Source organism: Osmerus mordax, chromosome 26 (genome assembly GCF_038355195.1).
Source record: "Osmerus mordax isolate fOsmMor3 chromosome 26, fOsmMor3.pri, whole genome shotgun sequence".
Taxonomy (NCBI): Eukaryota; Metazoa; Chordata; class Actinopteri; order Osmeriformes; family Osmeridae; genus Osmerus; species Osmerus mordax.
The window spans coordinates 1,223,747-1,247,052 of record NC_090075.1 but is presented as its reverse complement, the minus strand read 5'-3'; the positions used below and the strand labels follow the sequence as shown (position 1 = coordinate 1,247,052).

The 23,306-nt window shown below is 46.4% G+C and overlaps 4 protein-coding genes across 6 annotated transcripts; 3 read left to right on the top strand and 1 right to left on the bottom strand.

The window, feature by feature from the left end:
* Nucleotides 1-986: 986 nt before the first annotated feature.
* ccl25b (chemokine (C-C motif) ligand 25b) lies at nucleotides 987-3,497 on the top strand. 3 transcript variants are annotated; one of them, XM_067229851.1, is made up of 5 exons: nucleotides 1,001-1,086; nucleotides 1,756-1,842; nucleotides 2,211-2,328; nucleotides 2,622-2,715; nucleotides 2,901-3,497. In XM_067229851.1, exons 2-4 carry the CDS (start codon nucleotides 1,776-1,778, stop codon nucleotides 2,713-2,715), a joined length of 279 nt encoding a protein of 92 aa, XP_067085952.1. In that variant the 5' UTR covers nucleotides 1,001-1,086; nucleotides 1,756-1,775; the 3' UTR covers nucleotides 2,901-3,497. The 3 variants fall into 3 exon arrangements, with proteins under 3 accessions (XP_067085954.1, XP_067085952.1, XP_067085953.1); XM_067229852.1 differs by having other exon boundaries at nucleotides 1,059-1,086; nucleotides 1,759-1,842; XM_067229853.1 differs by lacking the exon at nucleotides 2,622-2,715 and having other exon boundaries at nucleotides 987-1,086.
* Nucleotides 3,498-7,392: 3,895 nt separating this feature from the next.
* On the bottom strand, nucleotides 7,393-11,951 carry LOC136935757 (serine/threonine-protein kinase NIM1). The gene is made up of 5 exons (XM_067229424.1): nucleotides 11,930-11,951; nucleotides 9,675-9,968; nucleotides 8,516-8,784; nucleotides 8,111-8,284; nucleotides 7,393-7,989 (listed from the first exon to the last, which is right to left on the bottom strand). The coding sequence occupies exons 1-5, from the start codon at nucleotides 11,949-11,951 to the stop codon at nucleotides 7,393-7,395; spliced, it is 1,356 nt and encodes a 451-aa protein (XP_067085525.1).
* A 637-nt stretch (nucleotides 11,952-12,588) lies between these two features.
* pole4 (polymerase (DNA-directed), epsilon 4, accessory subunit) lies at nucleotides 12,589-13,801 on the top strand. The gene is made up of 4 exons (XM_067229985.1): nucleotides 12,589-12,914; nucleotides 13,027-13,111; nucleotides 13,208-13,249; nucleotides 13,454-13,801. The coding sequence occupies exons 1-4, from the start codon at nucleotides 12,693-12,695 to the stop codon at nucleotides 13,465-13,467; spliced, it is 363 nt and encodes a 120-aa protein (XP_067086086.1). The 5' UTR covers nucleotides 12,589-12,692; the 3' UTR covers nucleotides 13,468-13,801.
* Nucleotides 13,802-17,195: 3,394 nt separating this feature from the next.
* ccl44 (chemokine (C-C motif) ligand 44) lies at nucleotides 17,196-21,466 on the top strand. The gene is made up of 5 exons (XM_067229552.1): nucleotides 17,196-17,310; nucleotides 19,196-19,325; nucleotides 19,824-19,971; nucleotides 20,540-20,624; nucleotides 20,759-21,466. Exons 1-4 carry the CDS (start codon nucleotides 17,226-17,228, stop codon nucleotides 20,576-20,578), a joined length of 402 nt encoding a protein of 133 aa, XP_067085653.1. The 5' UTR covers nucleotides 17,196-17,225; the 3' UTR covers nucleotides 20,579-20,624; nucleotides 20,759-21,466.
* Nucleotides 21,467-23,306: the final 1,840 nt, after the last annotated feature.

Below are 23,306 nucleotides of genomic sequence, written 5' to 3'. Positions count from 1 at the left end.
CGCTAACTCCCTGTCTCATCCATAACGTACTTATTTTTCGACAATATTTTTTCAACCATTCCAAACTTGTTATTCACACACACACGGATTACCTTTTTTCGAAAAAAATAAAAATAATATGTTCAACCTTTCAAAACGTTTCTAAACTCGTTTTTTCCAGAGGCGAGGCAGAGAACAGAGAAGCCTAAAACAGAGTAGATTAAAGCAAAGCAGAGTACAATATCAGTGATGCAAACTTTTGTTTAGAAACTTTTTAGAAATGTTTCTTTCAACCTTTCTAACCCGTTTTTTTGTTGAAACTTTTGTCAAAACGTTTTGGATGTAAACTTTTTTTTCACACACACAGTTTGTGTTAGCAGGGGGTGCATTTCTTGGTAAGACACAATACAACCCTGCCCTGAATTAAATGCACCCAAAGGTGTGGTAGGGAGGGAGGGTTGGAGAGAGAGAGAGAGAGAGAGAGAGAGAGAGAGAGAGAGAGAGAGAGAGAGAGAGAGAGAGAGAGAGAGAGAGAGAGAGAGAGAGAGAGAGAGGGAGGGAGGGAGGGAGAACTGTGTGTTTTACTTTGTGGACTCTTTGTCGCTCATCCTCAACCTTGTATCGTGCCAAGAAAAACAAGGCAAATTAGATCAGTAATCAAAAAACGCTTCTTCCGAGCATTTGTAAAATCGCTTGCCAAGCAAATAAAACTGTTTGATGGATATCTGGCTGGTTGGCTATGAATGCATGCTACTGTGACAGCATGTGAAGAGAATCTGTGTGTGAGTGTGTGTGTGGGTGTGTGTGTGTGTGTGTGTGTGTGTGTGTGTGTGTGTGTGTGAGTGTGTGTGTGTGTGTGTGAGTGTGTGTGTGTGTGTGTGTGTGTGTGTGTGTGTGTGTGTGTGTGTGTGTGTGTGAGTGTGTGTGTGTGTGTGAGTGTGTGTGTGTGTGTGTGTGTGTGAGTGTGTGTGTGTGTGTGTGTGTGTGTGTGTGTGTGTGTAGGTGAAGGGGAGGTTTCACAGGGAGTTTATAAAGGAACTTGGGAATACAGGACAGCCCAACCTCAACCTGAAGTCCTCTCTGCAGAAACATCACCCTCCAAGATCTGTAAGTAGCTTACATTCCTCTTCCCAGTGGTGTTTGTGTTGCATTTGATTCCAATCTAGTCTTGTGCAGAGTTTAGGCAGCTCATGAAACAACACAGAATGTTTGTGTTACTGTTTATATGGCTCAAGGATGTGTTTGTAAATGCAACCCTTACTTCTAAATATCTCTGTCTAAAATAGCCCACAAACACACAACTCTTTTCAGAGTGTGCTTTACAAACTTTCAGAAGAACCACGTTGCCAAATATGTTTAATGGAGCACACAAGGACTATTTGTTTCGTCAAGAGCATAGTTTTACAAGACCTCCACATAAACTCTCCCAGAGAAAAACATAATACAAAACAGCTTCAAAACACAGGCTTTCAGAGCGAGGAGCGATTGTGTGTTGACAGGCCAAAGGAGTCTGTATTGATCAATATAATAACTCAGGGAGAACTGGGTGGTCTCAGCACAGCCCCTGGACTCAACAGCACAACAACAAGAGAAAGTTTATCTTCTCTCTGTTCTGCCTTCTTTCTTCCCCTCTGCTTCTCCTCTCCTCCTCTCCTCCCTCCTCCACCTATCCTCTCCTCCCCCCTTCTCTTCTCCCTTCTCCTCTCCTCCTCTCCTCCTCTCTCCTCCTCTCCCTGACTATCCTCTACTCGACTCTCCTGGGCATTTCTGTTACAGCAGCAGAAGAAGCAGAAGTCATGAAGTTCTCGTCTCTCTTCTTTCTCCTTCTCCTCCTAACCGGCACGTATCTCAGTCTGGCTCAAGGTAGGTATCACTGCCTGGCAACTCTCCGCATGTGACATAAGAAAATACAATACAACAGATGTTCATTTTAATTTCATTTTATCAAGGATTTTAAGAAACATCCACATAGAAAGACCCACATAGAATATGTACTGCATTTTTAGAACGTGATGTAAGATTTGACATGCATGCAATTTCCATTTGCTCCCGATACTTTGAATATTGACTCCTTGCCAGGGCTATTGGTATCAACACAATAAAATTCGCTCTGGATAAGAGTGTCTGCTAAATGACTAAATGTAACATTTGGGTCAATGTGCTTTAAAACCAAAAACATGGCGTAGTCGGTGTTGAAACTGTGGTTGTGTTTCTGTGTGTGTTTCTTTTAGGGTCTTATGGGAACTGTTGCCTGGGTTACGTGACTAAAATGAAGAAGAACGTGAAGAAGAACGTGGTGGGGTACAGGAAACAGGAAACAGATGGGGACTGCAACCTCAGAGCTGTAGTGTGAGTAGGAAGCCCTCTGCCACCTCGTCACGCTTTACTGCATTTACTAAAACTAAACTTTCTTTTCCTGATTTGTGCTGTCACGGATCAGCAAAAACACATCCTATTTTTTATCGTATCACAAAATTGCCTGACTCTCAGGTGAGAGATGCTGACCTCGGACTTTATCCAAACAACATATCACAGCGTTACTGAGACACGAGAAATGTCGACCAGAGCACGTTTGCTAACGCTCCTAAGACTAACATAATAAGTAAATGAATACAAGTTCTCAATGTGTTGTGTTCATACAGGTTCACCACCACTAAAGACAGAACCATCTGTGCCAATCCCACTCTGCTCTGGGTGCAGCATCTGATGCACAAGATCGACAACTCAGCCAACTAGGTACACAGCAGTCTCACTGATCACAGATTGACTGTCCCTTCACCCATTTTTATATCATCTGTTTGTTTTGGTTTCATCAGCAAACTCTGCAGATATGAGGTACATTATAGAGCTGAGAAGCAACAACGTGCGACAGGGTTTCAGGTGTCAAGCATGTAAAACATATGATCTGAATGTCTTCACAGCCTTCTCCTGGGGGAGGAGAGGATCAAGGAGGAGACGCTGGCCTGAACAGTCCCCAGGGTGAAACCTGAACATGCTCTCACAGACAGACTGTGAAAGTAAATAGTTTACACTCCAGGAATGTTATATTAAGCTGCATAGCGCATACCTGTACTTGTATAACACGCTAAAGTCTATGCAAACAGTATGAAGTTTGTGCTCCATTATTACGTTGTACAAACTGTGATGGGTCAGTCCAGGGATGGTTTGAAATGTGACGTTGTGTACATTGTGTATATTACTGTCATACTCTTCACCGAGGCACACACACAGCCATGTCATTACCTGCTAGGAATGAGCCACTACCCTGCAGCTTCGCATTGTCTCTATACTGTGTGTGTGTGTGTGTGTGTGTGTGTGTGTGTGTGTGTGTGTATGTGTGTCTGTGTGTCTGTGAGAGTGTTTGTAAAAGAGAAACATGGGTAGACTTGGGATTTTCTTGTAAAAAATGTTTTTTACCAAATCATATATAAACCTTTTTTTCTCAATATATGTCACCATGTTTAAAAAGTATATTGTGTACATTGTACTCCAACTTCAATTAAAAGATATAACTCGGACACTGACTCGTTACTCATCTCTTGATTTACTGAAAAGACTTCAATAATCACATCACGTCTCATCAATCAAGTCACACTCATTGATCTTCTGACGCTCCCGCTTAAGACCTTCATTGCCCTCCACGTTGCCCTTAACTCATGCTCAACTGTAGACATGTGCTTGCATAAAATATGATTTAAAATGCTCTAATTCCATCACAGACATGCAACACGTTGCGTCTTGCTGATTTGATGTTTGTGCGCGTGTGCCTGCAAGTAAACGGTACGGTTCCCCCCAAGCAAACCTTCAGGGCTTGAGACGGTCTGGCAACGCTTACCTTGTTCATGTGGCTATATAGACACAACGGCATGCATTAATGTCGAGAAAGGATGTTTTCTCCTAACAGTTTCAACACCCGTTCTGTCTTATGTCTGCATGTTTGCCAAATGTGGGTTCTTCTGTTAAACATTTGTATGTTTGTATTTTTTTTTTTATTATCAAAGACTATTTGAAATGAAGGTAATGCATTAGCTTTAATCTCATCTTCCATCTGTTGGAATCTCTGCCGAGTGGCGACAGATGTTCAAGATCGGTTTTTGTTCGCATGTGGGGCGAATCAAGACATGCTAATCAAATACGGATAAAGCTGCGTGTTATCATTCCAGAACTCATTGTGCCAAATACACTCAGAAACAACATATTTGGACCCGATTCAGACTATTTCTCAATGCCTCATACAGGGAAAGAATAAGAGAACAGCGAAAAAAACTAAAGTGTTGAAGAGAGGTTTTGTTTTGTAATGACTTTTGTAGGTGACTGACACCTTTTACTCCGGGGAAAAAAACATATTGAGAAATGTAAGCTCCATAGCCTGCAGCAAAAGAATATGATGACAGCAGCATAAAGTTCATAAATCCATCACTGATGTTAATGTATACATTTCTAGTCTTGTGCAATCCTCATTCATGCTCGAGCTCTTTGCTAATGCTAAAGTAAATTAAAGTTCTGAAGTGTCATTCTGATCAGGAATATTACAGTAAAGATGAAATCAGCCATGTAATCGTGAAATTAACCGTGTACACACACAGTTCATACATATTCTCAAGGCTTATGGTATGTGTGGCTTTGACAGTCGAAATTAATTTAAATGTAGGCCTACTGCGGGTGATGTGATGTAGCCAAGCTTAACTTCAGAGAGATCCACTCAGTCAAGCAGACCGCCACAGCCAAGTGAAAAACGCACATGTTCTTACAGTTTTTTCTCTTTCTCCACCGAACACATTTCCTGACCGCAGTGCAATTCAGTCCGTTTGATTTTTCGGCGGCTCCGTTTCAGCCGCGATGGAAGCTGTGGGCCTACATCGCTCTCCCTTCCATATCTTGAAGTCCATCAACTATAACTCATTATGGCCTAAAGCGTCCTGTCAATCAGTTCCCAGCTCACTACAACACAGACAGATGTGTAAATGTCTCATCAAGCTGAGAGGCAACATTCAGATATTTACACACCTACACATTATCGCAGAGTACAACCCAAATGAGCGATTGATTTGGGCGTAAAATTAGGGTTGGGCACATGTAATCTGGTTTCTCTCGATCTAACCACACACAAGTACCCGAACACACACACACACACACACACACACACACACAAACACATTTTGTCTTAGTAGGAAGCAACAGACCCAGAAGGAGGTTATTGCGAAAGTCGTAAGTCTGTCAGTTGACGGGCAGCACATTTCAACTCGCACAAGTAGAAACGGGTCGAATCCCGCACCAAGGAATTACGCAGAAACTTGGTTGTGGGAGTAAATGGATCTCACTGGAGATCAGAGGAGATAAGAGCATACAACTAGCCCGGAGGCAAAGGATGGTTTTACGTGTTGAGTGAAAGGAGAGGCAGTTTGGATACAATGATTCATATGTTTATACATGCTGAACTGTCCGTTATGGAGAAAGGGTTTACACAGCCTATTTATCCCAACACAGCCGGAAGATGTCAATCAACGGTTTAATTGACACTACTGCTCCGTACATCTATAGGCGACATGTTTTACAGTTGTAGTAGATAATGTGACGGCATCCAGCCGTTAAGTGGATACACCTGGCCGGGGTGTCTCTTCCCCTTTAAAAGGACGTCGGAAGAGAGAGAGGATCCTTCCGTTTGTCCGCAGTACGCTTTTGTTTTGAGTTGTGGCAACCTTTTGACTTTTGTTAATACACCCTTCAACACTGCTCACTATCATGAGACACTCACACACATGTACACCACTGACTTACATACCTCACGTTTAGTTATGTTAAATTAGTATTCTTTTATAAATTACCACAGCATATAGTCCCATATAGTGTTCCCCTTTGTTCTGTCTCAACCCCTGAGCCGGGTTCGTGACAATAACATGTCAAAAGATCTCCAGTTTATATTTTCTATGCAGTCATATTGAATTTATCGAACTCTGTAGGCCTAAACGTAGCCCAAATGTAGGCCCATTAAGTCATGTTTGTGTAAGAGAGGTCGTCTCTTGTCAAACGGTGCCCACTGCTGGTCTGAAGTGCAATTGCAAGTAGGCAACATTGGCCTTTGGAATCATGTTTTATTAAATGTCTGAAATAGCATACAAATTTCTTTAGAAATATTTTAATGTTACGTCATAGCTATGTATTTCAGATATAGACTTTAAAAAATACTATACGTTTTAACTCTTTTCATGTGATATCTATTCACACTCCAGAATACACAGCAGCACTAAATCATTTATATAAAATGCTTACGTTGTCATTTGTCACTTCACAAGTAATACGCAGCACTATAACAGCTTCAGTGCCTTTAAAAATATAAAAAAACAAAGTAAACTTGATTTTATCCAAATCTTTCACTAATGCATATTCTTCCTCATAGATATACACTAATAAAACGGTACACACACAAACTGTAACTTCATATTTACAATCTGTGCAACTGCAAATTTGATTAATTACATATTTAAATGTAATCTATGTTGAAGGCATACAAGTGTTTGAGGTTTCATATCAAAAGTTCTGTCCGTAAATTTTCTCTTCCTGGTCCAGTGTTCCGTCCTCCTCACGCGAAACGTAACCGTCATAACCTTGTGATTCAATATGGAGACTGGTGACATATTATAGATAATCGTACGCCATAAATCTACCCCAACCTTAACAAGTGGAAGATGAGGATGAGTTTGCCCATAGCTGATGCATGTGTGCATATGTAACAGACGAGGCCTTGCAAGCTCCGTCTGTCCACTCCGAACAGGAGTCTAACTTACCACCTCTGACTTCCAAGCGTCACCACTACCAACTACGCCAACGAAAAGCTAGCAATTCGTTGACGCAGGTGGCCTGTTACATACCTGAGGAGTGAGTTTCACCACACACCGGATACACATATATTGTGCTCCAAAGTAATAAAATCGAGTTTTACTATGGTTTTGCGTCCCTGTGGCTGAACACAGCAGGATCCCTGTGCGCTGCACAGTGCAAACAATCCATGAACTTAAACCAAACGTCCACAGCCTGAGAGGTGAGCCTCAGAGCAGGACTGAAGAGGATTGGACGACACTGACAGTCATCATCTCGTGCGTCAGTAATGCTCACAGCTCACCATGATGCAATACACTTAACAAGCCATGGCTAATTACAGAATGGATAGAGAGAGAGGGGGTCAGGAGGAGAAAAGGATATGTCACAAAGATATAGGTTAATAAGGTAAAGTGATGACCTCTAGTGTTTATTAGTGTCTTAAGCTAAACCCATTGTTTTCCTGCTGTCACCTCTCTCTCTCTCCCTCTCCCTCTCCCTCTCTCCTTCCTTCTTCAAGCACAAGATGGTGCTGTTTACCTGAGATTCTCCCCACTTCACGAGGGTGGAGCAGGCAGTAACTGCGTGTGGGTGTGTCTATATGAGCACACAGACGGACGTGGGGTGGTGTTTCACCACGGCGGCAGCTGCTTTGGCCCCGTAGTCCTCGGGGTAGAGGGCGGAGTACCCCACCGCCTCCCCCGAGTTCCTCTTCTGGGTCCTGTGCAGCAGGATCCGGTAGGTGCCCGTGATGGGACTGCGGCTGTCCTTGCACTCATTGTTCTGAATGTGGATTGCCGTGATGCCCACCTCGGCCAGGGCGTTCTTCACCTCCTGCTGCTCCACACACAGAGGCTGGGGCTGGGGCTGGGCCTGGGCCTGGGTGGGGTTATCTGCAAAGTGTTCTGGGGTGACTGGCATGGGGCTGTAGGGCTGTGGGTACTCGATGCCCCTCAGCCAGCTGTTGTTCATGATCTGGGAGAGGGTGGGGCGGTCGACCGGCACGGGACGCAGCAGGCCTTTGATGGTGAGCTGGCAGGGGTCGGCCACGTGGTCGGGGATGGTGTAGGCGCCCTGCAGGATGCAGCGCTTAAGCCGGCCCAGGTTGTCGGCATGGAAGGGCGTGGAGGCCGTCACCATGAAGTAAAGCAGGATGCCCAGGGCCCAGATGTCAACATAGCGCCCCACGTAGCCCTGAGGGGGAATGACATCGTCATCATTCATTATTTCTTACCCCCGCCCATCCACCCCCCTCCCCCCAGCACTCCCCTCGTTCAGAATAAGTTCCCAGCCTACTTCTGAACAGAGATCTCACCTTGTCCCTGAAGAGTTCAGGGGCAGCGTAGGGCGGGGAGCCACAGAAGGTGTCCAGGACCTCGCTGGTGCCGCTCACTGTGCTGAAGCCCATGTCTCCAACCTTCACGCAGTAGCTGGTGGTGTAGAACACGTTCTCGGCCTTCAGGTCCCGGTGGACGATGTTGGAGTCGTGCTGGACGAAGAACACACGGGAGACGATGAAAGGGTGCGAGGAGGGGGAGAGAGAGACACTGAGACTTGAAGGAAGGAAGAGAGAGAGAGAGAGAGAGAGAGAGAGAGAGAGAGAGAGAGAGAGAGAGAGAGAGAGAGAGAGAGAGAGAGAGAGAGAGAGAGAGAGAGAGAGAAGAAGAAAGAAAGAAAGAAAGAAAAAGGACAGTGAGTCAGGGATGGTGTCGGGGCCTACCATGTGTTTGATAGCTGACAGTATCTGTGCGAAGATGAGCTTGGTCTCCATGTCTGACAGGCGTCCCTTGCTGATGATCCTGTTGAACAGGTCTCCCCCACTGCCGTACTCCATGACCAGGTACAGCCGCTTGCTGGTCTCCATCACCTCGTAGAGACGCACCAGGTTAGGGTGGGACAGCCGCTCCATGCAGGAGATCTCAGAGGTGAACAGGTTCTGGGACTTCTTGTCCAGACGCAGTTTGTCCATGATCTTTATGGCTACTCTCTCTTTTAGAGGGTGCACGGGGGAGGGGGGGAGGGTTGGGAGGGAGAGAGGAGGAGTTAACAGGAGCTGACAGAGTGATGAGACCATAACTGGACTAATTTAATTGGAATCCTTTCCGAGTCTTACTGTGGTCGTACAAGAATGTGTCTTGAGACCCCCTGCACACACACACACACACAGACAGACGCACACACCACATTCTCTCCTGTGCTATTTGCCTGGCAGTCAGAAATTGAAGAGATGTATAATACAAAATGAGGTGAATCCCTCCTGGGGGGTGAAGGGGGGCCTGGGATAATCAGAGGTGCTTATCTGGGGCCCCCACCATCTGTCCTCTAGCATGCAGGCTCAACCTGTCTAATACCGCACACCCCTGGAGGCAGGGGCTGTGTGGGGTAGTCATGGAGACCGGACATAGAGGCCGTGTGTGGGGTAGTCATCTAGACCGGACATAGAGGCCGTTGTGTGGGGTAGTCATGGAGACCGGACATAGAGGCCGTTGTGTGGGGTAGTCATGGAGACCGGACATAGAGGCCGTTGTGTGGGGTAGTCATGGAGACCGGACATAGAGGCCGTTGTGTGGTGTAGTTATGGAGACCGGACATAGAGGCCGTTGTGTGGGGTAGTCATGGAGACCGGACATAGAGGCCGTTGTGTGGGGTAGTCATGGAGACCGGACATAGAGGCCGTTGTGTGGGGTAGTCAGGGAGACCGGACATAGAGGCCGTTGTGTGGGGTAGTCATGGAGACCGGACATAGAGGCCGTTGTGTGGAGTAGTCATGGAGACCGGACATAGAGGCCGTGTGTGGGGTAGTCATGGAGACCGGACATAGAGGCCGTGTGTGGGGTAGTCATGGATAGGCAGACAAACAAGTGGATCCTCTGCCTCACCTTTGGTCAGGGCGTGGATGCCGAGGCGGACGTGAGAGAAGTTCCCCTCTCCGATGTCCCCACGCAGCTCGTAGAAGCCCACCCTGCGGCCCAGGACCAGGTCGTTCACCACGCGCTCGTTGTGCACCATGTCGTAAACAACGCGCTCGAATGGAGTCTGCCTCATCCTCTGCTCCGTGGTCACCTCCGGGATGAGCCGGGCTAGCGGCCTCACCACCTTCTCCACCACGGCCTCAGTCTTCTTCTCCTTCTTCTCTTCCTTCCTTCTGGGCCATACCTGTCTTGATTGGTTGCCTGTAGCCCCCGCGGGGGAACAGAACAGAGATGGGGATGTTTTGTAAACGGAGCACACTGTGCATGATGGCGCATGCACCATGCGAATACGACATGTGCAGGACTGTCGACAGATAAGTCCCAGCATGCTCTCTGGCCTTGCATGGCATTGGTAGTCTGGTTATCCAGCCTACAGGTGCACAGGTCAATCAACCAGCCATGCCTACCTGTCTGCCTGTCTGGGGCACAGATCCTACAGGTCTACCTTCTGAAGGTGATGTCCTGTTTGTGACCGATGTGGAGACAAGACTTACAGCAGTGCAGTGGTAATGAGATTGACCTACATCAATTTTCCACAGGTTTAGCATCTGACTGTCATCTCAACATGCATGCATAGTGACGTCCTGTGAGTAGGATGTCACGGTTCTCAAACGGCTGGTCAGCATTATTATAACCTCCAGTTTCAAAGAATGCTAGTGACTGTGTGATGGCCTTCTAGACCACTAACAGAAGTGCCATATCTAAAGTAAAGTGTCAATATTTAAGAACAGCAAAGTAAAATCATCTTAGGTTCCTCATCGTAGCTACATTCACCTCTTCTACTAGGAGATATAAGGTCATAAGGGGTCACCTAGGGTCATCAGAGATCAGTGGAGTTATGAGATGGATGTATCCAGTCTAGAAGTCAGGGGTCAGACATCCAAATCTCTAGAGAATCAGACAGTCAGAACACCCAGGTGTTGTATTTGGAACTTGGTGTTTTGAAACTTAAATACAAATGTATTTCTTTCCAGTATATTCAACTAAATGATAACTGTAGTCCAGAAGATATGTCACCCTGATAAACAAGGATCACATATATGTTTAAATGGCCCCACTCCTACAGGATATCCTATCTGTCAACCCATCTAGCTGTTATAAGCACCACAATCTTCCAGTCATTCAGCAGTCACAGAAAACCTCAGAGGTTAAACAACCACTATGGCCTTACCTAGGGTTCTAAAGGTCAATGATTGGATAATTCAAGCACAAATTTACATTTACATATTTAGCAGACGCTCTTATCCAGAGCGACTTACAGTAAGTACAGGGACATTCCCCCGAGGCAAGTAGGGTGAAGTGCCTTGCCCAAGGACACAACGTCAGTTGGCATGACCGGGAATCGAACTGGCAACCTTCGGATTACTAGCCCGATTCCCTCACCGCTCAGCCACCTGACTCCCAAATGAAGAGTTATCACTGCGCTGAAGAAAACATCTCTCACTCTCTGAACCTGATCTATATGTGGAGGATCTAATCCTGGCTGCTGTTTCTGCTGCAGGTATAAATTCAGAGTCATCCAGGGCCCTGAATGACCAGATCAATGGCCTCCTGGGTTACCTGTGTCTGTGTAAGAACCCCTGCCGTTACAAGGCAGGATTACAGCTCTGTTTATAGACGCAGTCTTGGTAGTGCTGTCCAAGAGGATGATTTAATACCCTGATTTGACAAGCTCTGTGTGACTCCTGTACATAGGACAGTGGACAAGAATGCAGCGCATCTTATACAAAACTCAGTTGAAGCACAAATCAGATTTACCGGTTGGACTCCTGTGAGATTTGTTGAACATTGCCAATCGTTTTTTTCATATCATCCTTCTGATGCTGCCTGTTCATTGAGAATTCTGAGACACAAGCAGGAATAATGATGACAAACCTATCATTTCAAGTTGCAGCACTGCTTTGAAAACACAAACCCTGCACACAAAACTACAGTAGATATCTAGCTACATCCCAAAACATCAAAGAACATAAACCATTTCTATGACTCCATCGGATAGTAGAATCTAAATAAACGATTCGAGATATAGACATAGTTGTGTGTGCTTTAGTACATTAACTTCAATCTTATTTCAGGCCTGAACAAGCTGCCATCCTTTCAATAACAACACAAACATCTACCACGAAATAAAATTGTAATAATATTAGTTTGGAACATCTTACCTGAGAGCTGTGAATCTTTCATGCCTGTACCTCAAGCCCGTGGTCTTGTCTCAGAGGCAAAGGTGAACGGACTGTCTGTGATCCTCACCGACAGATACTAAACCAACCTTCCGCACTCAAACCAATCCTATTAGGCCCGTGTATTAATATCCATTAGGATCCCTAACAGGAACATGTCACGTAAGACTGAAAATGCTGCACGGGCACTTCTATAGGACATTTTAGATTATATTAAGATATGTATTTTAGGTTGAGTATTAGTTTTGAAGCCATATTTATTTCAGTAGTAATATAAAATACATTTTATAGAAAACATTAAACACTTATTTTCTTATAAGTTGTCACTTTGAAATACGATTTCAATTGCTTGATGTAAAAAATTGGAGCAAGTCTGAAATGTAATATTGTATGTAGTGACTGAGGCTGGAAATCAATTACTGTCTTGATTTACGCACGTCAGATATATTCGCAACATTTGATAACTCCAGAGTTTTGAACACGCATCTATACTTCAAGGTGGTTTGATTGGCTTATATTTTAGACCAATAGCCAGTCCGTGTTTATCTATCCCACCAATCGTACAAGCCGAAAAGATGGCGGGAGAGGCGGGACTTCTGGGGGCTGCGTTGACGAATGAGGATACATTCTGAGCGCAAAAGCACATGTTGATAGTAATGTTATGGTTCGGCTCTCGTAAAACCTAGCAAGGTTCAAGCTTCAAGCGTCCGAAAAAACAAACAAACGTTTGTTTACTGACCAGAGCATGGCAGCAGTTGTGGAGTCGGACCCCGACCGGTGTGGAAGCGAAGAGGAAGGTCGGGGCAACGATACCGAGGAAGAGAATATTCAGCCACCGGGGCCCATTGTAGCTCCGCAGAACCGCCTGGTGAAGTTACCGCTCTCCCGCATTAAAGCTCTGATGAAGGCAGATCCGGACGTGTCTCTTGCCAGTCAAGAATCTGTGTTCATCATTGCCAAAGCCACGGTAAGCCACCAGGAACCCTGCGGTCATTAAACTTCGTTATTGGCAGCTGGCTAGCTAGTTGAATTGTTGGTTCGAGCCTAGCATTGACAACACATTGTGTTGCTTCTCCAAGGAACTATTCGTGGAGATGATCGCAAAAGATGCGCTTGTGTACGCTCAACAAGGAAAGCGGAAAACGTTGCAAAGAAAAGATCTCGGTAGGTATTAATATGGCCCACTACTCCAAATCTCAACAGTATTGATAGTTGTCACTGATATGTAAACGGTACTTTGTAATTCTCTTCTCTCGAAAGATAATGCAATAGAGGCCATAGATGAGTTCGCCTTCCTTGAAGGTAAGTCACTTTAACCAGCAGGTCGCGTCACCTTATCCTCAAAACTGTCGTCTGTGTTGACTGACTAATGGATTTAATTGAATAATGAAGTCAGTTTCACTCCCTGGAACAGTGTTCATGTTGTGTTGTCAAACTGGAAACATCTGGCTGACTGATTTGTGTCCGGGTGATATTAAAGAATCTGGATTCTTGCTCTTTCTGAAGGTACTCTGGACTAGACCGCCTCTCATCTTCTCAAGGACTCTGATGGTAAAACAGATGAATCTGCAGCATGTAAGATATCAAGACTGATATCCAGTATGTTTGTATCATCTGCTTAAATGTTGGTGTCAGTCCGTGATGCCGTCCTCACAAGCTGAGAGATTGTAAGGCTCAGTTTCTACGTGATGGAGGGCTCCTTTTCTCCTCCAGGCCTAGTGGGCCCACAATGAACATCTATCGTTTCTACTTTGTACTCCGACATGGCTCAGTCTCCCCATTTTATAATAATAATATTTGTAAATATTGTGAAATCTTATGTTGGAATTAAATCATACAGATGTTTTCATGTTCTTTTTCGGAGTGGATCGTTTGAATTCATTTTATGATATATCTTGTGGTGTTGAATTTTGGACAACTAAATTACTGTCTTTGGTAACCGTTTTGAAACATTGGGAAACACAAGCGTTCCATTTTCATAAATTAATAATCTTGAGAGAATCCTGCCATGATGAATGACTTGCAGGCCCCCTAGAAACAATGCTTTAAAGTGGTTCTCCCAAAAGTCCAGGCAGACCTTTCCTGGGGTGGAGGAGGGACAGATCTCCCTGTCCTGGGGTGGAGGAGGGACAGATCTCCCTGTCCTGGGGTGGAGGAGGGACAGATCTCCCTGTCCTGGGGTGGAGGAGGGACAGATCTCCCTGTCCTGGGGTGGAGGACCTCCCAGTGTTTCCTCTCCAGAAGGGTAATACCTCATCTTGGGTCTCAGCTGAAACCCTCTCCCTCCCCAGCGAGCAGGAAGACTCGTGAGCGTGTCTAACATGGGAGTCAGGTGGCTGAGCCGTTAGGGAATCGGGCTAGTAATCAGAAGGTTGCCGGTTCGATTCCCAGCCGTGCAAAATGACATTGTTTCCTTGGGCAAGGCACTTCACCCTACTTGCTTCGGGGAGAATGTCCCTGTACTTACTGTAAGTCGCTCTGGATAAGAGCGTCGGCTAAATGTAGATGAAACATCTCCCCAGAGGGTGAACGAGGCCTGCAGGCCCATAATCAAGATACACTCATGCCAGCCAGAGTGCCCATGTTGGTGGGCCCTGCCTGAGCAAATTAAATTGATCTGCAGGAAATCAAGGATTGGCTAAAAACACAATGTTGTTTTGCTCCATCTGCACATTCCGGAAAGGAGCGGGCAAGGTCGATGAACGAGGTCAGTTGTGCACAGGAATATAAAGACCACATCTTTTATCAGTTATTCCCCTTTTAGGTATCAGGGTAATGGAAAACATTCCCTTCACTAATGATGAAGTACTTCTTGAAGTAATGTTCTCAGTAACGGTCTCTTGCTGCCTGACCGGTGTTACAAAGCTCTGAAGGAGAGGCTGCCCATCTCTGGTCATCAATCACCCAGCAGGACCAGCCTGCCAGGGACCTCTGTCCTCGACAATAACAGAAACAAGCTGTTTGTCTCTGGCAACCTGTGTTGAGAACATCCCCCAGCCAGAAAACCTTTGAGCATAGCACTGTTTCTTTTTAGAAATAATTGCTTGGAGTTTATGAAGTGAGCATGTATGGTTTAAGGTTTACCATCTGAAGAAACGAAATGCTACGAGCCACAGATGTTAGTTAGTCTGAGGCCTGCCTGCTTGTCTGTCCTCCTGCTTTCTTTCCCAGACAACTTCCCGTAGAAGAATGCCCATCAGTCTCAAACCTTCAGTGCCCGAGCTACAATAAAACATAATCACCACATGTTGCTCAGAGCTAATTTTATTTCCATTGTAAACAAAGACATTCCAAAATGAGACGCCTCACTGGTCATTAAAGAAGTTAGGACTCACCTTTACCTTGTCTGCCCTCCCAAACAAGTCTTTTGGCCGGCCTCCCTTCCATTTTGGGTCCAACAGAACTCTGTATGGTTTATTTTGATCTATGATGTGATGTTGCTGCTTTTACACAATGGGTGCACCTCTCAGTGGATCAAATGTCTACACACACAGACACACACAGACACACACACACACACACACACAATAATGCACTACCACCTCCCCAGGAGTTCTCTGAAGGCCGACCGTCCTCAAGACGTCCTCTACCCCCTTTGAGAAGAGGAACACCCCCCTTCCTCCACTTGTGTTTATTTTTGACCTCCTTGGCATGTTTGTGTCTGTATACTTTTACCGGGATCTCTTAATCGCTGCGAAGATATGCAGGAAATGTGTTTGGCTCCGGTGTACGCTGAAGTCATGGGGAAGGTATGTTTTTGCAGCTGAAAGATTCCAACCTGATTTTCTTAAGGGTCGGAATTCTTGTTACGCTGCCCCCCCCCCCCGTCCTCCCCCTCGCCTCACCACCCCTCGCCCCCCTCCTCCCCCTTGCCTCACCCCTCCTCGTCCCCTCCTCCCCCCCTTGATACACAGACGGCATATTTGTACTTTTGAGGGCTCAGGTATGCACCCAGCCAGATAGGGGTTAGAGCACAGCCTCTCTCGTGTCATGTTCTACTGTCTAATCCCACTATTCAAGGCTGAGGTGGAATTTGGTCGACTAGAGAATATGGCCATTATACAGCAGAGCAGAATAACAGGATGCCAAGGTTAACCCACTCAGATCACCCTCTCCACACACAGACACCTACACACGCACGAGTATTACCACACAGACACACACACACAGTCATACTGTAGTCATACAAATCTATCTAGATGGACTAAGCTCTTTCTTGGCTGAGTTGACCCTCATGCAGACAAAGGTTCAAATCCCATGACTGCATTAGCTCCTCTCCAGCTTCTTTTACTCTTACCTCCTGCATCCTCTGGAGAACATGCCACTGGCAGGCTGTTGGCAGGCTGTTGGCAGGCTGTTTGCAGGCTGTTTGCAGACTGTTGACAGGCTGTTTGCAGTAGGGCAACACCAACTGATGCCTTCAAATGGCAACGGCGCTTGGCTAACTCACAACTAACTACTTGCTGTGTGAAGTCTTGAGTCGCAGACACCAAGGTAGGCTTGGGCCTGGCTGTGTGGGGCTGGATTGTGTAAACACAGCCGTTTGTGAAAAGACCGATCTGTCCAGATGAAGTTGTTGTGTTTGTCCAATGCGACTGTTCTCTATCACATAGCAGTCAGCTGAACACTGTCACAACACAGCTTAATGGAACTATGGCTGAACTAGACTTTCCATGACCTAAAGCTGTCATAAATCAGCCGAATTTTAATAGCTTTTTGAAAAGGCGCTTTACACAGAGATGATGAGAGAATTACAGTGAGAGAAGTGAGATGGAGATAGATTGAGTGTGTGAGAGAGAGGGATGTGTGTGTGAGAGAAAGAGAGAGAGGTGTGTGTGTGAAAGAGACAGGGAGAAAGAAAAGTGAGTGTTTGACGGTGTTGGTGCATTCAGCGCTGCAAGTGTGTGTTTACGTGAGAGAGCGAGAGAGTTTGAGTGTGAATGCAAGGGAGGGTGAGAGAGATTGGAATGGAGGGAGATCGAGTGAAAGAGAGAGAGGGCAGGGGCGAGAGAGGAATGAAGGGAGGCTGAGTTAAAGAGAAAAGAGGGAAGAATTGAGGGGTGGAGGATGGGAGGGTGAGTGAGTGAGTGAAAGGGAGAATAGTGGAAAGGGAGGGAGGGAGAGTAAAACAAAGAGGTAGAAAGAGAGGGAGGGAGAGAGTGAAATGGAGAGAGAGGGAGGGTGACAGGGAGGGAGGGAGGGAGTATTATAAGAGAGGGAGACGTAGAGAGAGAAAGGTAACAGTGGATTACTGCAGCTTGCCTGCCTGCCTGACTGCATGCCTGTTAGTGCCAGCCGAACCATGTTCCTCCAGCCTCTCACCATTATCTCCCTGTTTGCAGTCCTCCTGTCATCTGTGGAAGGTAAGACCGCAACACACACACACACACACACATAGCTACTGTAGCAGGCTCACTGCAGGTGGCACACTGAGCGATGGTGAAGGATGGGAGGGATGCTAGGAGAAACAGGAGAGAGAAGAGGAGAAAGTGAGGAGGCGGGATGGCTGGAAGAGAGAGGGAGAGAGAGATGCAGCAGGGGAGAGGTTGGGAGAAGGAAGACAGGATGGCCATAGGAGAGCGGGAGAGAGACATAGGAGATGATATTAGAGGAGAGGGAGAGAGAGACATAGGAGATGATAAGAGAGGAGAGGGAGACATAGGAGATGATAGAGAGGAGAGGGAGAGAGAGACATAGGAGATGATAAGAGAGGAGAGGGAGAGAGAGACATAGGAGATGATAAGAGAGGAGAGGGAGAGAGAGACATAGGAGATGATAAGAGAGGAGAGGGAGAGAGAGACATAGGAGATGATAAGAGAGGAGAGGGAGAGAGAGACATAGGAGATGATAAGAGAGGAGAGGAGGATGGATGTAAACAGAGTGTTAGAATGCGAGGAGTCAGTCCTAATGACAACACAGAACATTCGTATTTCTGTTTCGAGGAAAGGCAATTGAAAACATGGAATCAGTCCGGTACAGTCAGCACACTGTCATTTTACAGCATTCTTTTTGTATGTAGCCTTTCCTTGTCTCCTTTTATAAGAAGCCTGTCATCTTGTCATGCACCTCTCTGTCTGTCATCTTGTCATGCACCTCTCTGTCTGTCATCTTGTCATGCACCTCTCTGTCTGTCATCTTGTCATGCACCTCTCTCTGTGTCTGTCATCTTGTCATGCACCTCTCTCTGTGTCTGTCATCTTGTCATGCACCTCTCTCTGTGTCTGTCATCTTGTCATGCACCTCTCTGTCTGTCATCTTGTCATGCACCTCTCTGTCTGTCATCTTGTCATGCACCTCTCTCTGTCTGTCATCTTGTCATGCACCTCTCTCTGTCTGTCGTCTTGTCATGCACCTCTCTGTGTCTGTCGTCTTGTCATGCACCTCTCTCTGTCTGTCATCTTGTCATGCACCTCTCTCTGTCTGTCGTCTTGTCATGCACCTCTCTGTCTGTCATCTTGTCATGCACCTCTCTGTCTGTCATCTTGTCATGCACCTCTCTCTGTCTGTCATCTTGTTATGCACCTCTCTGTCTGTCATCTTGTCATGCACCTCTCTCTGTCTGTCATCTTGTTATGCACCTCTCTGTCTGTCATCTTGTCATGCACCTCTCTGTCTGTCATCTTGTCATGCACCTCTCTGTCTGTCATCTTGTCATGCACCTCTCTCTGTCTGTCATCTTGTCATGCACCTCTCTCTGTCTGTCATCTTGTCATGCACCTCTCTGTCTGTCATCTTGTCATGCACCTCTCTGTCTGTCTGTCATCTTGTCATGCACCGCTCTGTCTGTCTGTCCCTCTGTGCTACTGGAACAACCAGACATGATGGAGGAGCTTGTTCTAATTCCCCGACATTCCTGCGTGCTTAAAGAGGAGCGTGAGCCCGTCTGTGTGTGAAGGGGAGAGTACATGTGTGTGTGTGTGTGTAGTCTGCTGAGCAGATTGCATTACCATGTCAACACAGGAGTCCATTCCACCTGTGATAACACACAGCCATGCAGGGCGGGACAGTCTAGCAGTAACAACAGATCCCCTCGCCAGTAGAGGACGGTGCCAGTGGTCTCAGGGAGCGTGTGGGCTAACATTCACCCAGCAGCCTCGCTGGGTCGCTGGAACAGGAGATCACATGCAGCAACATCTCTCCAGCTGTCACGCACGGAGAGCATGCTTCGACGAGTTCGACAGCGATTAGTCTCACTTTCTCTCTACTCTGTCCCTCCCCTCTCCTCCCTCCTCCTCTGCCCCCCCCCAGGTAAGGGGGTCCAGATGCAGAGAGATGTCCAGTGCTGCATGCAGTACTCACAGGGGAAGGTGCGCACCAAAGACGTGCTGCGTTTCGAGTTTCAGAGCGTGGGCCCACACTGCAGCATACAGGCCATCATGCAAGTATTCCAACTATCCCCAGCTCCCCTGCCTGCCACAGACATGGAAAATATGCCTGTTAGGGCTGAGGAGCATTGTCTGCCATCCAGACCCCTGTTGTCATGGCTCCCATCCCACTGTAATTGACAGGGAAGGGAGGAAGGAAATATGTGGGAAAACAAGCCGTCTGAACCCCTCCAGACTCTCAACACACAGTACATGTAATGTTCCTGCTTAGCTATTACAGGAAAAAACTGGGAAAGTGGCCTTGGAAAACTAGTCCAGGTCTGGCCTGGGTTTAATAGTGGTCAAACTAAGCATTGGCTTTCCAGGCCCAGATTACTTAAATCCTTGTCCAGAAGTAATAGACAATTCTAGTCAGACAAACCTATTAAATCTGTATTGAATGTACCTTATGCTCTAGGGACTGCACTTAAAAACTGACCTAAAACTAAATGGTCAGGTTGAACTTTCAAGTTAAGGTTGAGAGGGTTATGTGTCGTATTGCACCCCTTCAGTTTGTACACCAAGAAGGCGGTGAAGTGTGCGAACCCCAGGGACAGGAAGGTGAAGAGGTTACTGAGGAAGCTGAGTCTGCGCCCCCACACCAAGACACGCCGGACCATGTGGCTGCACCCCCACGACAACCTCCCCGTCATGTCCGAGGTAGGGAGCCGTGGAGACGCCAGGCCTGCCTGTACGATCGCTCCCAGAGGTCCACCTCTGATCTCAGAACCCAGATTTCAGAATGCTGCTGGTGGAGGGGTTCCAGAACATGATCCTACATGAATGCTGGCAGACGAGTCCTGTCTTCACGTTGACAAGCCTCTGATTCTAACCCTTTCTGGGGCTATTTTGGCATCTAGTTGATTAATTCTAAAGGATGTGATTGGGCTGGTCTCAGATATCTGAGTTTGGCAACTTTGTGCAACCATCAAATAAGTACATAAATACTTGGCGGAAAATGTCTTCCGGAATAAAAAACATACCATAAAAGGTTGAAATCTTCGGCAACAATTGATCAAGCTTAGAGCTGTCATTTGAAATACTGTTTGGAATTGAAACAATTCTCCAAGTGTAAACTTCCACCACAATGTAGACAGTGATAGCACGGCAAATCTTTGATTTGATGGACCCCTTCTTTCCCCAATGCCCCCCCCCCTCGCCCGCCCCCCCCCCCCCCTCCTCCCACTCACCCTCACCCGCCCCCCCCTCCCCCTCACCCCCACCACAGGATAAGAAAGAGGGATGGCAGACCATCCAGGTGGAATGAGAGAAGAGGAGAGATCGCCACAGGAGGAAGAGGGAATTTGTCATAGGTAAGAAAACAAAGTCATCGCATCGCATTTTGCATGATCTCTAGGCATGCGTTGGTTGGTACCATCACTTTTTCATTGAGCCAGAAGTTACCTCTTTGATCAATCTCTCCTCGCTCCCTTCTCTCACCTGACAGGCCAAGTCAACTTTCAGCAGCTTGTCATCCTCCTCACCCGGCTGGGCCTGAGCTGGCTGACTCTCCAGTCGTCTCGTGACCTTTGTCTGTCGTATCTTTCTCCTCTTGGGAGCGTCGAGGCTGACTGTTCCCTGGATCAAATGACAGGACCACACAGTCTGCTGTGGACCAGGACTGAGCTCCATTCACTGTCAATTCAGTCAAACCAGGAAGAGATTATTATTTCTTTCTTTTTTTTACTAGAATGCAACAATTGAGATACTGTTTAGAAAAAAACGACATATGAAGCTGTAATAATCTGTTACTTAAATCGTCGTTAGCAAACAAATGCCCCTGATTAAATTAATTAGTAAAAGTTCAGTTTGATTATTAGAATTACTTGTGGGTTTGCTAAATTGAGACTGGATGGATCTTAGCCTCTGTATTGCTGTCCTTGACCTTTTTTGATATATATATATATATATCGCTAAATGTCTTCTACACTGAGTGTTGCTACCTATGCCAAAGTATTTGCCAAGTATTTCTGAAGACTCTCTCTGTTAGGAGAACATTTCTCTCATTCTCATCTATGGCTGTTTACTCACTGTAGGCTAGATGGCTGTTATCAACACTTCGTAGAGGGCTTGATCTAGTCTGGAACAACCTGTTATGTAGAATGCACTGTATGTTTAAACACCATGTTGAAAATGACTCTTTTATAAATAAATAAGTAGATAACAAACACCTGTCTCCTCAGAACACGTGTGAGCCTATCAGAAGCCCAAACTCCAAATCTCACCTATCAGAAGCCCACACTCCAAATCTCACCTATCAGAAGCCCACACTCCAAATCTGGAACCTCCCACCCCAGGGCCCTCCTGCCTCACACCTCTCTCCCTCCCCCCCACCCTCCCCCACCCTAACAAGCCACCCTCCCCACCCTCCCAGCTCACACTGGGCCTGCTAAGCTACCCTGGCTACTGGTCCTTTCATGTCCAGCTGATAAGCACCTTCACTGTTAGATCACAAGCCTTCATGGCCCCCCCTCCTCCATGTCTCACAACACCTCACTAATGGCTGTTTGGCTTGCTAATTTTAGCTGGCTGGCTGGCCAGCTGGCTGACTTTCTGATTTACATTTTATTTGACGCAATAATGTAGGTCTGACAGCTGAGAGCTGACAGGCTTAGCAGGCAGGCAAGCTGACAGGCTAGCTGACAGGCTAGCGGACAGGCTAGCAGGCAGGCAAGCGGACAGGCTAGCGGACAGGCTAGCGGACAGGCTAGCGGACAGGCTAGCAGGAAGTCTAGCTGACAGGCTAGCAGGCAGGCCAGCTGACAGGCTAGCAGGAAGTCTAGCTGACAGGCTAGCAGGCAGGCCAGCTGACAGGCTAGCAGGAAGTCTAGCTGACAGGCTAGCAGGCAGGCCAGCTGACAGGCTAGCTGGTAGGCTAGCTGACAGGCTAGCAGACAGGCTAGCAGACAGGCTAGCTGACAGGCTAGCAGGCAGGCAAGCTGACAGGCTAGCTGATAGGCTATCAGACAGGCTATCTGACAGGGATTAGGAACCAGCTGAGGTGATGCAAGCAGGTGTTCAGCCGGGGCCCCCGGGGGCCGGTGGGGTGGTGTGATAGCTCAGTCTGGCAGACTGCCCACTGATAGTGGAACTAGCCCGAGGGGAGAGTTGAGACTTGGGTTACATGTTACCTCCAACCAGCAGAGGTAGACATTCTCCTCGTTGGAGTCAGACACACACTCGCACACACACACACACACACGTATCAGGTCAGGCCCCAGATGGAGGGTCACAGATAGGACGTGAAAAAGATTGAGATGCTGGAGTTGTGGATATCATTTCAGCTGACAGCCTGGTTCCTGAATGTATTTAGATACAAAAGTTACCTTCATCATTTTCCATTTTCCCTGGTTCACAATCATAACACAAATCACTTTGTGACTGTGTGTGTCACAGATATCCTTTCCCCTCTCCATCGGTAACACTGAAAGACAAACACAATATTGGTTTCCTGAGACATTTATTTGCTGAAACGTAAAAAATCCTCCATCAAAATAACAACAGTCACGTTCTCAAAGGCAACACACATCCCAGCTATTTCACGAGAAACATTAGAAACGCAAATAACTTAAGTAAACCAAAAACTACTTCACATACTATTTTAAAGACTTAAGTGCACTAGCTAATATTTAAAAACTTTACTGAAACATCAAACATAGTGGCGCTTAAAATATAAACAATTACATCAGAAATAATAACATTTTCAAAAAACTTCACAGTCTCATTTTACACAAAATCAGCTATCAACATAAATTCACAAGAGTACAGGGATCATATATTTACGTTATTTGTCCTTTTCTGCAATTTAGCTTATTGCTCCTGCAGTAAGATGTAAGAGCAAGTTCTGTAATAGGTCTACAACCGTAACATATCACTAAACTAAACTAAACTAAACTAAACTAATCGCTATGTATCGGGGGAGGCATAAGAAACTCCAAAATATCAAACATGAATGAAAGAAACAACAAACAAACATTGTTTCAGTCCCTCCAGTC

Bases quoted from the DNA above. Each gene is read 5' to 3' on its own strand.
- ccl25b (XM_067229851.1), top strand. From the start codon at position 1,776: ATGAAGTTCTCGTCTCTCTTCTTTCTCCTTCTCCTCCTAACCGGCACG. The intron at 1,843-2,210 runs GTAGGTATCACT...TGTTTCTTTTAG, and splicing joins GTATCTCAGTCTGGCTCAAG to GGTCTTATGGGAACTGTTGC. The intron at 2,329-2,621 runs GTGAGTAGGAAG...GTGTTCATACAG, and splicing joins TGCAACCTCAGAGCTGTAGT to GTTCACCACCACTAAAGACA.
- LOC136935757 (XM_067229424.1), bottom strand. From the start codon at position 11,951: ATGAAAGATTCACAGCTCTCAG. The intron at 9,969-11,929 runs GTAAGATGTTCC...CGGGGGCTACAG, and splicing joins GAAAGATTCACAGCTCTCAG to GCAACCAATCAAGACAGGTA. The intron at 8,285-8,515 runs GTAGGCCCCGAC...TTCTTCGTCCAG, and splicing joins TGTCAGCTATCAAACACATG to CACGACTCCAACATCGTCCA.
- pole4 (XM_067229985.1), top strand. From the start codon at position 12,693: ATGGCAGCAGTTGTGGAGTCGGACCCCGACCGGTGTGGAAGCGAAGAG. The intron at 12,915-13,026 runs GTAAGCCACCAG...TGCTTCTCCAAG, and splicing joins TCATCATTGCCAAAGCCACG to GAACTATTCGTGGAGATGAT. The intron at 13,112-13,207 runs GTAGGTATTAAT...TTCTCTCGAAAG, and splicing joins GTTGCAAAGAAAAGATCTCG to ATAATGCAATAGAGGCCATA.
- ccl44 (XM_067229552.1), top strand. From the start codon at position 17,226: ATGCCTGTTAGTGCCAGCCGAACCATGTTCCTCCAGCCTCTCACCATT. The intron at 19,326-19,823 runs GCAAGTATTCCA...GCACCCCTTCAG, and splicing joins TGCAGCATACAGGCCATCAT to TTTGTACACCAAGAAGGCGG. The intron at 19,972-20,539 runs GTAGGGAGCCGT...CCCCCACCACAG, and splicing joins ACCTCCCCGTCATGTCCGAG to GATAAGAAAGAGGGATGGCA.